This window comes from Phaseolus vulgaris, chromosome 11 (assembly GCF_000499845.2).
Source record: "Phaseolus vulgaris cultivar G19833 chromosome 11, P. vulgaris v2.0, whole genome shotgun sequence".
Lineage (NCBI taxonomy): Eukaryota > Viridiplantae > Streptophyta > Magnoliopsida > Fabales > Fabaceae > Phaseolus > Phaseolus vulgaris.
The window spans coordinates 5,033,087-5,047,224 of NC_023749.2; the positions used below are offsets into that span (position 1 = coordinate 5,033,087).

The following is a 14,138-nucleotide window of genomic DNA, read 5'->3' on the forward strand; positions in this document are numbered from 1 at the left end:
TATAAAATAATTTTTAAATTTGTGTCTAAATTAATTACCTAAATTTTATAAACTAATATTTTAGATTTTAAATTAGTCTCTAAATTATTAATATAGACTAATTTAGAATATAAAGTAGTAAGTACCTAAAATTTTGGTAACTAATGCTTAGATATCAATTTAAAAATTATTTTATAATTTTTTATTAATTATAAAAATTAATTTTTATTTAATTATTTAAAATTAATTTTTATTTTAATATTTAAAATTAATTTTTATTTAATTATTTTTCTTGTAGTATTATTACATGAAAATTGACTTAATATTCAATAATTGAAGCAGTTATGAAAATATTTTACAGTTCTAAAATTTTATAAATACTCATTACAGTGAGTATTTTTGACATTCAATACTTTTCATTTACTTTTACTTACTTATTCTAAAACTCTTATCAATTTAAACATTGAAAAATCTTTTTTAAATGAATCATTATTCTACCATAAAACTCTATAACTTAAAAAAAAAAAAATTGACTCTTACAGATCAAACATGCACGTTTGAACAAATCCTCAATAATAACAGAAACTATATTAGTTTCTACGACATAATATTGTTATATTTTTTCAACCAATTTTGTACAAGTTTGCCTAATGTCTTTACCATATAAAGATAAAAAAAAAAATATGTTGAAAGAAAGTCAAATTACACCGTTTGGACCTGGAGAATTATGAGTGTGCATTTCAGATATATATCGCTTATGTAATACACATACTAATACGAACAGTGATACGACACGGATATGAAGATACATATATAATATTTAAAATATAGGACACGAAAACATGAATTTATGTGCAAAAGTATGTTTCAAATTATTTTTGGAGAGAAAAATATTTTTTATGACTGATTCAAAATGATTTGTTTCTTATTTCTATAATCATAATAAAATTTATACAATAAATTTAAATTTTTAAAAAATTAATATATTTTTTATTTTTAAAATTATGTTATAATCGTGTTAGAATTATTAGAAATTCAACAAATATTTTTTAAATTTTATACTTTATGAATACATACAAGTATTCGATATCCAATATAAATATCCGCCACCAACACATTATTTTAAGAAAAAAATACTGTCCGAGTTTACGATCTTAAAATCTGATTCATAATCAAGAGACCTAAATTAAAAATGCATCCTTGAAAAGAAAAGAGAAGCATGGCATGGCAGCAGGGTCATGAACTGCCCCCACCCAAAATCATTGGAGGGGCCCAGCTGAGACTATCTTTTCTTTATGCGATTTTATTCTGCTTCCCACCAATAATTAAGACCCACGTGTCCCGACAATGACGCCGCCAACGTACCTACGAGAGCATGTCCACCTTGACACGTGCCGCACCCTCAAACGTATTGTTACCTCGGAATAGTGTGCGCGTCACACTGTCACTGTCTCTCCATCCCCAATTTGCCCCTCTCCTTGTCTTTTTCTCTTTCTCTCTTCTTTACTATTCACTGTTCTTCCTTCTCTTCTCACACACTACCAACCAAGAGGTTCATATTGTCAAATTATTTATTTCAAGCACACACTCTCACCCATCAATCTCCTTCAACGGGTTTTTCAAAAGCTTCCTCATTTTGGCCAGAAACCAAGGCAAAAAGCAATCTTCAATACAGAGAGAGAGAGAGTGACGAAAAAAAATACAACAAAAATCAAGGGTTCTTCAATATGCCATTCCTCTCTTCTTTAGGCTTACATCTCTACTCCTCCAATACAATGGCCACCAAGAAACCTCTAAACCTTGTCTTCTTCATCTTCCTTGTTTCACTACCATTTGTTCAATCCTCTACTTCAAGTGAGTTCAAGAAAACCACTCTTCATTTCCTTCAGGTTGTTTTTGTCTCTGTTATGTCTCAAACAAACATTGTAGGAAGCGAGTCCACTCAAACAAACACAGAGGTATGCGATATTATGCAAAAACAAAATGGTTGCAACTTATTTTGATCTTTGTTTTATTTTATGTTGGTAACATGGGATTTTACTTTTAGGATGCAAGATTTGGGAATGAAGCTGCTTCTACTCGCATGGTTGAAGACTCAGCTAGAGAAGTTCCAACGGGACCTGACCCTCTTCATCACAACAACCACCCTATAGGCCATTGATTTTCCTTCCTTGAAAAACTCTCCAATATATATTTTAATACATGTTAGGTTCATGCTGATTCCACTATTTTTATCTGCATTACAATGTACTGCGACAAAAATATATATTTCCATTAATAGTTCAATGTCATATCATGAATATAATTCAGTGCTTATGGTTTTGATGTACGAGCCATATCTTCTCCAATGTGCTTATTTTTGTACATAATCAGAAACGCTTAAATACTTACTTAATTGGATCGATATTTGTCAATCTTTTTGCATTCCATTCTGTTAATCGTTTATGAGGTGAAAGAAACAGTATGGTGTTTGCATTACTTTTTACACCATTCATTCCAAGAAGACAAAACAACTTGGACTAGAAAGTGGAACCATTTGTTGCCTTTACAGAGCAATCTGCATTGCAAATTGGTGGTACAATTTTCAGAGTTGTGGAACCATTTCTTTTTTCTGCTTACAGTTTTCAAGTTCAAGTTCAGCCATTAGTGCAGCAAATTGGTACAACACAAAAACGCCTTCTGAAGTGAAAAAAAGAGAGTCCTAGACTCTTTTTAATTGAAGAATTATTTGCAGATAATGATAAATGAAAGTATGGCACCTAAGAATTAAAATGCAAAAATTCCAAATTTCTCTGATGTTTAGGCGATAAACGTGGCTTCCTTCAATGAAAAAGCTTAGTTTCTAGCTTTTTGCTGAGAAACGTGGCATGATAGGAGGCTATGGTGGAATAAAATCAAAAGGATGGAAGAATGTGGACAAAAAATATCATAAAAGAAAGACAAAAATATCTGAATATAGGGTTTGGAAAGGAAAGAGAAAAATATCTTATTGTGAAATAAATAATGATGGATTACCAATCATTACATACCTTTGGGCCCTAAGCTAAGATACTTAGAAATATCTATCGCCAGTGAGACTGTTTCAAATATCAAACACTTTTTTTTTATACTTTCACTTTTTGAGTTCAGTCGCCGGAGTTCTCTCCCTGCGCCGCCGCAGCAATGTCCAAAACCACCGCATCTGGCGACGGCGCTCCAGCTCTCCACTTCGATACGCCGACGCTGGACCGGGAGTTCGCGGCGCTTCTCCACACGATTTCCGAGCACGGCGGGTACGCTTACGTGAGCATGGCGGCGCTGGCGTCCGGCGGCGACATTCGGGCGGCGGAGGCGGCGCGTGAGATGGCGTGGGAGCAGCTTCACTCCGGGCCGTGGCACTCGGTGCTGCCGGTGTGGCGCGACGCGTACTCCATGGCGTGCCTCCACGTGGCGGGACACCACTACGGCAACGGCGAGTTCAGGGAGGCGCTTAGGGTTTTGGATTTGGGAATCATCATGGGAGGAACGCTCCTCCGCAAGGATTTGGACTCCGCCGTCTCGAAAGTGTCGGAACAAACTCGAAGGCGCGTTAGGGTTTCTGATTTGGGGGGCTCGGAGCACCGGCTCGTGGATCGGGAATTTGATGTGGCGGAGGTGAGGTCCGGTCCTCTTTGTTTTCTTTTATCATCGTTTTTTAATCAGCATTTTCGAAATCTCAATTGTAAAGCTTCAGTAAGTTGCTAAAATACTCACGTTAATCCAAACATGTAGTGTGCTGGTGTAACTCTCAGGGATGATGTGATACTAATTGTTTATTAATGGTGGAATTGGAAGATTTTTTACTTTTTGTTATGGAGGCATTTGATTTTGTTTTATGTAAGGCTGTTCTGCTCTAACGTTTATGTTATAGCTTTTTACACTGTAGGTGGTCCAACTTTTACCAATGAAGTCTCTTTCTTCTAAGCTTGTGGAGAAGAAGTCAGCGCTGTCGTTGGATAAATTCCTGAAGGATCATTACCTGTCTCGCTCTCCGGTTATTATCAGCGACTGTATGGCTCACTGGCCAGCCAAGGCGAAATGGAATGATGAAGATTACTTGTTGAGAGTTGCCGGTGACCGCACAGTTCCGGTTGAGGTAATTGCTCTGATGATATATTTTTTTATTGTGAGGGAAGACACCTGCTCTTCTCTGAGGAGCAATTACCAAACTGTACTTTTACACACTCCTGGGGAATATATATGTGTAGTAACTGTTGGATTCAAAGCTAAAGTATGAAAAATGAGTTGTTTGATGATGGTAACATTATTTCTGTAACAAATTTCTTAACATGAGTTTGGTGAAGTTTATGTGTGAAAAATGTTCAAGCCCTACTGATGTTGAGAAAATACTATTTGAGAATTCGAGACTAAAATTTAAGCGAAAATGAAAATTTGTCAACCTTGGAAAGTTATTGACAAACACAAACTTGAGTCACATTATTGTCTTTGCATTGCAACTTATATCTAGTCCTCTCTTTATATTTCCTGAATTTATGCCTACAGGCAATCAAAATTGGTCATCCTACTCATCAGCCAGTGGGGAACATACTTTAGTGTAGCTAATCTATTTGCATTGCATACTATTCCCTTCAAATATTTCCTGTTTTATAGGCCGAAAAATGTTGCGTAAAAAATCCTAGAACTTTGCACGTGTCATGCATCTAACAAGTGAATAAATTTTGTTCTGGTTGCAACAGTTTGGGAGTGGAGACTTCCCCCTCCCTTCCTCCTTTTAATCTGATGTTCCATGATAGATTCTTTTCTCCCACTAAGTTTTTAGAACTGAAATAAAAAATAGGCAATGAAGACAAAAGTTGATGAAATTTATGATTCTCACAAGTTGTTCTGTCAATTCTTAACATTGTAACATATATGTTGCATCTAAGGATAGCACATAAATACATCTATTACAAAAATATAAAATAAATTAATCAGACCAAATCCATCCATTTTTATGGATGATTAATTATCTACTCATTACTTTGGTCCTCCTATCAATATTTAAGGGATCATAATTAATCCAACTAGTGTTTCATAATTAAATCTTCCTTAAATTTACCTTTCTAAAAAGTTTTGAAACATACATTTTAAAATTTATTTTTGAAATTAAAAAAATATCCAAGTAAGTTTGTCACCTCTAGTTAAATCTAGTCTAGTACCATTTGAATGTATGAAGCATTTACCTCATGTAGATTTTTCTGTCATGGCAAGGCTGTTGGAAGTTGTTTAGTTAGATTATATATTTTTTAGATATATTTGCAAAAAAGGGTAACTTGCAGCGTTTTTTCCAGGTTGGGAAAAACTATTTATGTACTGAGTGGAAGCAAGAGCTCATTACTTTTTCAGAATTTATTCAGCGGATAAAGTCTGATGCCTGTTCTCCTGGTGGTCCTACATATCTTGCTCAGCATCCATTATTTGACCAGGTATTTACAATTTAGATTTATGTAGTCTCCAAATCTACTTTTTCATTTTAGCGTGCAAGTGCTGGACTTGTACTGCTTTCAGTAACTGATACTATTGAAATCGCAGATAAATGAGCTGCGGAGAGATATTTTTATTCCTGACTATTGTTTTGCTGGTGGAGGGGAGCTACGATCTCTCAATGCTTGGTTTGGTCCAGCAGGAACAGTAACACCATTACACCATGATCCGCATCATAACATACTAGCTCAGGTAACTCAGCTGTACAGAACTGAGCTGTCTACAAATCACCTTTCCTACCCCCACCACACCACACACAGAATTCAATTTATGTACCTCTGGCTGTTACTTATTATGGCCCTCGTCTTTTGAGCATATGTTAACCAAGTAATTATTACTGAAATAATGGAGGTACCATGACTCGTACTTTTTTCAGTACTATTACCAAATAGCTGGCATAGCATAGTTGATTTTATTCAAGATATAGACAAAATATGAAGTTTGGATGTACTGTGGCTTATTTTAAGAGACCTTTAATGAATGAGGATGACATTATATTGTAGTTAATATTATATCCTTTTTTTAAAATTGTCTAGAAGATGTTGCTTACACTTTGTAGAAAATAGCCATAGCCGTATCAAGAGAGATTATCATGCACCATGGAATAATGTATTTGACTGAAATAATTTTCTCACTGACAGGTTGTTGGAAAAAAATACATTAGGCTTTACTCGTCATCTTTGTCTGAGGAACTTTCCCCCCACTCTGGTACCATGCTCAGCAATTCCAGCCAGGTATTATTTTCCTGAACTATATGATTGGACAACTTGTGATGTTGTTTACTTGTGTTCTTGTACGAAAGAGTAATAAATCTAAGTGGCCAACGAGCTCTAGAAGCATTTCATTAATGTGGCGCTATGCACTCTGTTACTCGATGTAAGTCTAGGCCTTTTTATCCTTTCACTTGCAACAGATTTTCCAGGCAGCCAAGTGATCAAGTATTTTTAGCTTATAACCAACCTAAAAGATTCCATATGAGAATAATTTTGTTGCGACAAAAATGATTCTTCTGCAAATGCAATGCTTATTATTGTGTAGACTAGCTGCCAACAGAAAGTAGAATTCAGATGAAAATGATTGTGTTTTGCAGTTTACTTATACAATATGTGACAGGTTTTTGAACTTGCTAGGAGGTGTTGATTCTCGTTTAGCTTAACTGCAATTTCATTGATACGGCCCAAACTGTGCCATCCATTTTCTTGTTTTCATTTAACTTCTGCTTGTTTGTTGATTTATATTTATTATTGCTTTTGATATTTTGAAATCTGTGCCCCCATGTTGATTAGAATTGTTTTCGTCTGAAGGTTGATTTAGATGATGTAGATGAAACGAAGTTTCCCAAGGTGCAAGAGTTGGAATTTGTAGACTGTATTTTAGAGGAAGGCGAAATGCTATATATCCCGCCAAAATGGTGGCACTATGTGCGATCTTTGACTACGAGTTTTTCAGTTAGCTTTTGGTGGAGTGAGGGTGACAGTTCGGATGCATCCTAATCTTATATCATCGTCTTCATCTCTACATTTCATTCTTTCTTAATGGAGAACTTAGCGTGTTCTAAATAACGTTCCTAATATCTGTGACAACTCGTGTTACCCAGTGACACTATAATTATCGTGCATAAACATCATTTTTGGCACTGGTTCTCGTTACATATGCACGTCCTTTTTTTTTTATCATAAAGCTTTGTGAATTTGATTCCGAAACTCTTTTGTCGTTTAATTATTGATCTAAAGGTTTGTCAAACGCAGTCCCCAACAGTAGAGTAATCTTATTAGTACTCTATTTTTGGAGTTAAATAGTACTACCACTGTCCATTTGTATTGAAATCAATTAATCATACTACGGTATTCTTGCTCCCCCATGCGTAGCAACGATGTATCTGACAAGATTGTTTCTACAGTGGAAGTGTAGCTAGCTATAGAATCCAATTTCTCTCTACCTCTACGGTTCTCCCTGCTACTCCCTCGTTTTGTTCTAAAATTTCTGATAAACATCACTCTGCAAATTTAAAAAGAAATTGGTGGTTGGGGTTTCTTTTCATAGTGCCTTTCTATAGCAATTAGGAAATTTTTTTTCACGTTTAATCCTGCTCTTATTTTCTTGTCTTAACCATAGCAGTTGTTAAAAACTAGTCTGTATTCGTATGGTTAGTAAATTAGTGAAGGGGGTGGCATCCATGTAGTTACTATACACACAAAAATATGCACGCACAGATACATGTGTGTGTAAAGCTTGCGTTGAGTGACAGTTTCATCTGACAAGGTTGTTTCTTTTAAGGGAATGTTGCTCTACTTCTACAGTTCTCTCTAGTACTTCTCCTTTTTTATCTCATAAATTTGATGAACATTACACTGTGAATATAGAAAGAAAGTCGGTGGTGCGTTCCCTTCAACATCAATAATTGCTACGTAATCAACGGGTTTATTTTCCCAGTTATAGTAATTGTAATTAAGAAAAACATTTCCTTATTTGGTCTTTATGTTCATAAAGACCATCTAAATCTGCATATTTTGTAAATTAAGAGAGAGTACAATCATCCAGTGATCAGTAAATTAAGCAAAAGGGTTTCTGAGGGTCCTACCAGAAATTGAATGTTAGGCCACTGGTTAGCAAGAGATGAAAATGTGTTTTTTTAATGCACTTTCTGTATTCTGAACTGAATGAAATTGTGAGTATTCGTAATGACAGAACGAGTGACAAACATAATTTTATTTAATAACAATTCTCTGCACTTCTGAATCTTATCTATTCAATGGCAAGCACCCATAATTGTACATGCAATAGATTAAATCGGTTACAACTATTATTAATAATCACGTACGTTTGGCTAGTTGCAGACTTAAAGGAGGAAAAGTCTAAGTAAAAGAAAATGTGCATATAAAACTTATTACTAGTTTACTTAGGCTGCAGACTTGTATCTGCAAAGAACTTTACACCTCAAGACCCTATCCTGAACATAAAACCCTGGCATCACCATGATCTTAACTCTGCTTGGCCCTTGTGACCTTTGACACATATCTTCCATGTAATGAGGATCAAAGATTTTATTCTCTTCAACCCTTAAAATTCCCAAGGGAGGGTTGAAAGAAAAGGCAAGCAAATGTAGCAGCCACATGCATTTTGCCGCGACAAAGAAAGCTTGAAGGAGCTGTTCAGGCCATGGCCTTATCCATTTTAGAGTAGCGTTGATACAACTCATTTTCTGGTCACAGAACTTGCTAAACTCTTCACTGTAATATTTTGTTCCCTTTCTCAGTACCTCATTCCAGCTCAAATTTCTAAGGGCAACAAAAGAAGAGAATTGTGATTGACGATCCTGCTGCGGGTCTAGGAATTTTGAGCAACCGTTCTTTTGGAAAACACAATTCTCAAAGTCTTGGTAGAGAGACTGATTTATAAAAGCTTCAAAATGGTATAGAACTGCCTTTGAGTACTTGGAATTCAGAGATAACTTGTATGGTTGGAGAAGCAAGTTCAAATTTTCTGTCAAAGAATGATCAGTTTCTTCAATGTGGGTTATAAGGGTCTTACAGAACTGCTTCACTGATAATCTGGACTCTGACACTATCTGCAAGAATCCCTCTACCATTACTTCTTCACTCACAGGCATCACATTTTCTCCATTTCCTTCAAATAGTTTCCCCCTTTGAGGAAGATTACTAAGTTGGTCACAAAGTTGAGAATCCCTTGTCTGCGTGGCTTGCTTCAGAGCTTTCTTCAGCTCTTCACAGTACCTCTCCAAGTACTCCAGCTTCTGTTTCAGCTCTCCCAATGAACTTCTCATCTCAGAAACTTCCGTTAAGGCCACATCTCGGTTCTCATTTGCTTCCACCAGCTCTTTCTTCAATGTCTCAATTGACATTATTCCGAAGTCCTTGAGAACCTGCGAAACATCCTCAGATTCTGCTCTATTAGGGGAACTCTCATTCTTATGTTTCTTCTTTAACCTAGGAAACAACCAAGAAATCACCCCCTTGCTCTTGGGTTGGGATTGAAGAGATGAGTGGGAATCCGTGACTGGGACAATAATGTTGGAGCTCTTGCTGCTCCTTGCATTCTCAAAATCGTTAGCTATGGTGGCAGGGTTACATTTGCTGATGGACTTGAAATCCTCCATGCTGTTTCTCCTCCTATACTTGAAGTAATCATTTGCAGGTGATGTTTGAAGAACAGTAATTTGATTTGCACAAGAGCCATTCACCGACTTGGCATCATCAGTAGGGCATGTGTGAGATTCAAGGTTGGCAAAACCAGAATATAGTCCTTTTCTTGAACTTGATTTCTCCTTGTAATCTGCTACAATGGTTTCTATGCTGTTTCCTCCTTCTAGCAGACTCCCATCCCAACTTTCTGATACTGTTTGGCTTTTCATGGAGTTTTGGTTGTACCCCACCAGTGCCAGTGGATCATCTTCATAGCTCTGTCAATATTTCTCAACTTTAGAAACTTATTATCAATCAAAATTGAAAAGGGAAAAAATATATTAAAGGGGAGGGGGAACTTGCAGTTGCAGCCACAAATATGAGTAGAATCTGAAAATAGTGAAAAAAACTGATAAAAGCGTTAAATTATTCTTCTAATTAAAGAATCATTAAGACAATAAATATAAAAGTTTCACAATTTGCCTCAGGCTCAGCTCAGTTGACTTAATGAACCTTAAAGAGTTCCATGACACAGAATTTAAAGCGAAAATCCAAAATTTCTCAAAAAAAGTCAAAACTTTCATTCACGGTCGGTGTTTCCTCAGGATTAAATAAGAAAAAAGAGAAGCAACGAATAAGGATGTAACCGCACTAATAATGACATCTACCTAACCAAGCCATAAAGAAAGCAGCAATTTCATAATTATTTCAATTGTAATAAATAGCAGCGCTCTAGGGAAAGGGAGCACCACAAACACTTGCATATTCCACAAATTCAAGTATCTTAAATTTGGTCCTTATCATGATTAACAGCAACAGTCAATTCAAACATAATCCCGCAACAGATAATCCAGAAAAAAGTACTCTGTTTTGCAATGAATTGCGAAGATTCTAGGATACCCAGTTCATCAAAATAACTAAAAAGCAAATTTTCAAGCCAAAATTCAAGAAAAAATTACAATACCCACTGGAGTGAAAACAGGGTAATCTTGGGCAGAGAAGTGAGAAACAGGGCGCAAAGCAGGGGAAGGGGATGGGACTCTAGCATTGGCTGGGCTATTTCCTCGCATTAAAGCCGCATGAAGAGCTCTCAGCTCCACTGCTTTGGCTATGGCTGCCTGAATTTCCTGCCTCGTAATTTCAGGGTTTCCATTGTTGGTGTCCTTGTAGTCTTTGAAAACTTGTGCTGATGATGCTGTTGTAGCCATGAAGCAAAACAAAGAAAAAAAACAGAGTGGATCATGTAAGTTTGGAGAGGATAATATGGGCACCAGATGAAATTAGAAATTTTTAATTTGTGAGGGCTAGAAGAACAAAGGGATGACCGAGTGGTATTTAATGGTTGGATTTTATCTTAACGCCATATCTAAAGCAGAACCTTGGAGAACCAGAAAATAGGAAGAGGGATAGAGAGGGGCACCCCAAGTCCAAATACTTTTGTTTTTATTCTCATAGGAAAAACTAATGGAGTGAGTGCATGTGATGATGTGAAAAGAAGAGAGTAAGAGAGCAGGAATTTTAACTCTTACATGTTTGTAACATATCAGCAGTGTGTTGCAAGTTTACCAATTTGCCCACGTATTCAAAAATTACCAGAATTCAGCATTAGGTGGTGGTACCACTGTTTCACATGATTGCTTTAGTACGAACATGAGAAGTTCCATGCCACTATCTTCCACTTTCATATCAATATCAGTGGTCAACCATTTCTGCTTTCAATTAAGGGATACTTTGGACTAGATGTTGCTTTAATTCTAATTCATACTTCGTGTGTAATCATCACAGTTAATAATAACACGGTTATGTTCCTTTGTAGAACTTCTTTCACAGAGGCATCAATTGACCTTGGTGGCTTTTTTCTTTCATGATGAGAACATGTTCTTTATGTGATAAGGTAATATTTTAGATCCCACTATATGCTACTTTCATCTACCCATTTCATTGCATGTGTGTATATGGCCTTGTTCACCAACTTCTTCGTTACTTGGTTGGCCTTAGTTGGCTTTGAGGCTAAGACCTAATACAGAAAGTTCCTTCTCTTGAACATGTCCTGACAAGTAAGGTCATTGGGAGAATTCATAAGAAGAAACCCACTTTTTAAATTCATTGGTTTAAGCTAGCTTTGGACATTTTAGAAGCTTTTAACTTACTCCAACTGCAAAATTAACTTTCTTTTTTCTTTTGCACCTAACGTGCAATTATGTTGGTTGAGGTCCATATTCTGCAAATAAAAAAATTGAAGATGAATGATACTGAAGCGTGAAAGGTGCAGTTTCTTTTGGCGAAAAGGGAAAAGAAAAATAACCAAAACGTTCCAAAAGCTTGACACTTAGCAGACATTGAATCATATATTGGAGACAGAGTGTCACAGTGGGGATCAAGTGATCAAGTGGGCATTGGGACCATATATGAACATTACTCCCAAAGGGTATTTTTGAAAACAGAAAATATTTATTATTCAGTCTGGTATCTTTCATAACTGCAACTATAATTTCCTATAGGACACTGGAATCTTTGGGGGATATTGACCCTAATATTATACGTTTAGAACAGTTATTTAAACCTAGTGGAGGTAAAGCTGTTAACTTTCTTACTTTTACAAGGTGATCTAAACATAGTTGGTATGATCTGTTTATCATTTTTATTATGATTATTATTATTATTTTTTTGGTATCTAATATTTTTATATTTATGTAAGATACAACCGTTTAAGAGTAGCTTCAGGCATAAATTTCAATATCCATGGTAATAGGATAGTTTAGGTTGATGTATTATTTGATTCTGTTAAATTTTTTCATGGGAGTTCCTTGTTAAGGTTATCACTTCTGTTTATCTCTTCTTACTTAACAGACTGCTTCAGAACACCATGCTTGAATTAAATTATGATTATGATATCATATTTGATATTGTGAGCATAAAAGTTAAACATGTCAAAAAATGTAACAAAATCAGACTTTATAGTTTAGCTTATTCATTATAAGATAGATGTAACTGGTTATGGCAACAGAAGAAAATTTAATAGGATGCAGAGAGCAAATTAAAAAGTGAAAAGAAGATAAGAAAGAATCGTTTTAAACAAAAATAGTAAATCTGAACAATCACCCAAAAAAATAGAGAAAGAGATTCATTTAAACAAAGCTATGTAATCTTGTAACATGTCTCAGTACTTTACCACCATATAAACACCAGATACCTATTCTTTCAATGTCATAGTTTTTCTTTGTTACATACATGTTTTTTGTCTAAAACCCACACAGGTGTGAAGTCTCCCTCATCAATATTAAGAAATTGCATTGCTAATACATACATACCTGCAAAGTAGCATAGATATATAGCAAATATGAAGAAAAACTACATTTCTTTCTCCATCAAATGGGACCCCCTAAGGATATATCAGATTAAACAGGGATTAATCTGGTGCATGATTTTGCTTAGGAAAGGTATCTTTCTGTCTCTTGTGTCAATAATTGACTTCATTGACAAGGAGGTAGGGGACACCAAAGTCTCCAAAAATGACTTAAGATAAGGGAAGCCCTAGGAACCACTGCTCATCAATTTAAGCATCCTTTAACTTCTCTTGATAATTTAAATCATGCAGACAACTTTACCATGACATCATACCCCTTGCATGTTTTGCTTGCAAGAGGAAACCTAACCACCATGCAATCAATTGAGGCAAATTTTTCTAATTTAGTTAATAATCTTGAACTCAACATACAACTACCTTAAATATAAAAAATAATTGTCATGCTAATAGTTCTTGTTTTTAGTTCTGTTTTCTTTAAATTAAATCTCTGCAACTGTTAGTATGACTGACTTTTACATACTGTGAGTATGTGAAACCATTTAAGTTTATAATGATTCTATCATGCAAGATTATTTCTGATGAAAAATAAGTGTATGAGAAGAAAAACATCTTTGGAAAATGTAAGAGAAGGAAACGTGGGACCACTAAGGTTATGTTATGTTCCACGGCTCACAAAACCATTAGAGAAATGTGGCATTGGACCAGGAATGGCCATTTAGCATTATTGGAGAAGAATTCTGAAAATTTAATTTATTGTCAGATATTGTACTTAATTAATTAATTTAATAATTATTATAGAATCCTATGATTAATGAATCTATCTAATCATGATTAATGAATCTATCTAATGTACTTTTTTTCTATATATGAAATAATGTAAATACAGAGAATAAAAACATTTTTTTTCGTCTTTCCATATTCTTACATACAATTTTTTATATAGTTGCAAAAGTTTTTTGTTTGTTTGCATGGAGAAGATGGGGAAGAAGGTGGTTTGAAGAGTTGTGTGCATGAGGATTGCTTCTCTTTCATTATCAGTGATGGTCACGTCCTAGCCTGAAAGATACAAGTGATATGAATTCCGCGTCTCTTGCGGGGAACAAAAGAGGAAGTTGTAAAAAAAAAAGACCAAACAAAGTGTGGTCCTCTTTGTTTTAGTATCAAATGACGAAACCACCTCAACTCACCTTTTTCTACGTGTTTTTCTT

General features: G+C 35.4%; 3 protein-coding genes across 4 annotated transcripts; 2 read left to right on the top strand and 1 right to left on the bottom strand.

Moving 5' to 3' along the window:
* Positions 1-1,507: 1,507 nt before the first annotated feature.
* Positions 1,508-2,349, top strand: LOC137827222 (uncharacterized). Its single transcript, XM_068633482.1, has 2 exons — positions 1,508-1,937; positions 2,027-2,349. The coding sequence occupies exons 1-2, from the start codon at positions 1,707-1,709 to the stop codon at positions 2,138-2,140; spliced, it is 345 nt and encodes a 114-aa protein (XP_068489583.1). The 5' UTR covers positions 1,508-1,706; the 3' UTR covers positions 2,141-2,349.
* A 660-nt stretch (positions 2,350-3,009) lies between these two features.
* Positions 3,010-7,117, top strand: LOC137828857 (lysine-specific demethylase JMJ30). The gene is made up of 6 exons (XM_068635598.1): positions 3,010-3,612; positions 3,884-4,093; positions 5,289-5,423; positions 5,530-5,673; positions 6,123-6,215; positions 6,786-7,117. Exons 1-6 carry the CDS (start codon positions 3,142-3,144, stop codon positions 6,972-6,974), a joined length of 1,242 nt encoding a protein of 413 aa, XP_068491699.1. The 5' UTR covers positions 3,010-3,141; the 3' UTR covers positions 6,975-7,117.
* A 1,058-nt stretch (positions 7,118-8,175) lies between these two features.
* LOC137819131 (IRK-interacting protein-like) lies at positions 8,176-11,344 on the bottom strand. Of its 2 annotated transcripts, none has more exons than XM_068622895.1 (2): positions 10,592-11,344; positions 8,176-9,901 (listed from the first exon to the last, which is right to left on the bottom strand). In XM_068622895.1, the coding sequence occupies exons 1-2, from the start codon at positions 10,829-10,831 to the stop codon at positions 8,381-8,383; spliced, it is 1,761 nt and encodes a 586-aa protein (XP_068478996.1). In that variant the 5' UTR covers positions 10,832-11,344; the 3' UTR covers positions 8,176-8,380. The 2 variants fall into 2 exon arrangements, with proteins under 2 accessions (XP_068478996.1, XP_068479004.1); XM_068622903.1 differs by having other exon boundaries at positions 10,588-11,134.
* Positions 11,345-14,138: the final 2,794 nt, after the last annotated feature.

Coding starts and splice junctions, on each gene's coding strand:
- LOC137828857 (XM_068635598.1), top strand. CDS start 3,142: ATGTCCAAAACCACCGCATCTGGCGACGGCGCTCCAGCTCTCCACTTC. Junction 3,613..3,883: donor GGGAATTTGATGTGGCGGAG/GTGAGGTCCGGT, acceptor TTTACACTGTAG/GTGGTCCAACTTTTACCAAT. Junction 6,216..6,785: donor TGCTCAGCAATTCCAGCCAG/GTATTATTTTCC, acceptor TTTCGTCTGAAG/GTTGATTTAGATGATGTAGA.
- LOC137819131 (XM_068622895.1), bottom strand. CDS start 10,831: ATGGCTACAACAGCATCATCAGCACAAGTTTTCAAAGACTACAAGGAC. Junction 9,902..10,591: donor ATTACCCTGTTTTCACTCCA/GTGGGTATTGTA, acceptor AAATATTGACAG/AGCTATGAAGATGATCCACT.
- LOC137827222 (XM_068633482.1), top strand. CDS start 1,707: ATGCCATTCCTCTCTTCTTTAGGCTTACATCTCTACTCCTCCAATACA. Junction 1,938..2,026: donor CCACTCAAACAAACACAGAG/GTATGCGATATT, acceptor TTTTACTTTTAG/GATGCAAGATTTGGGAATGA.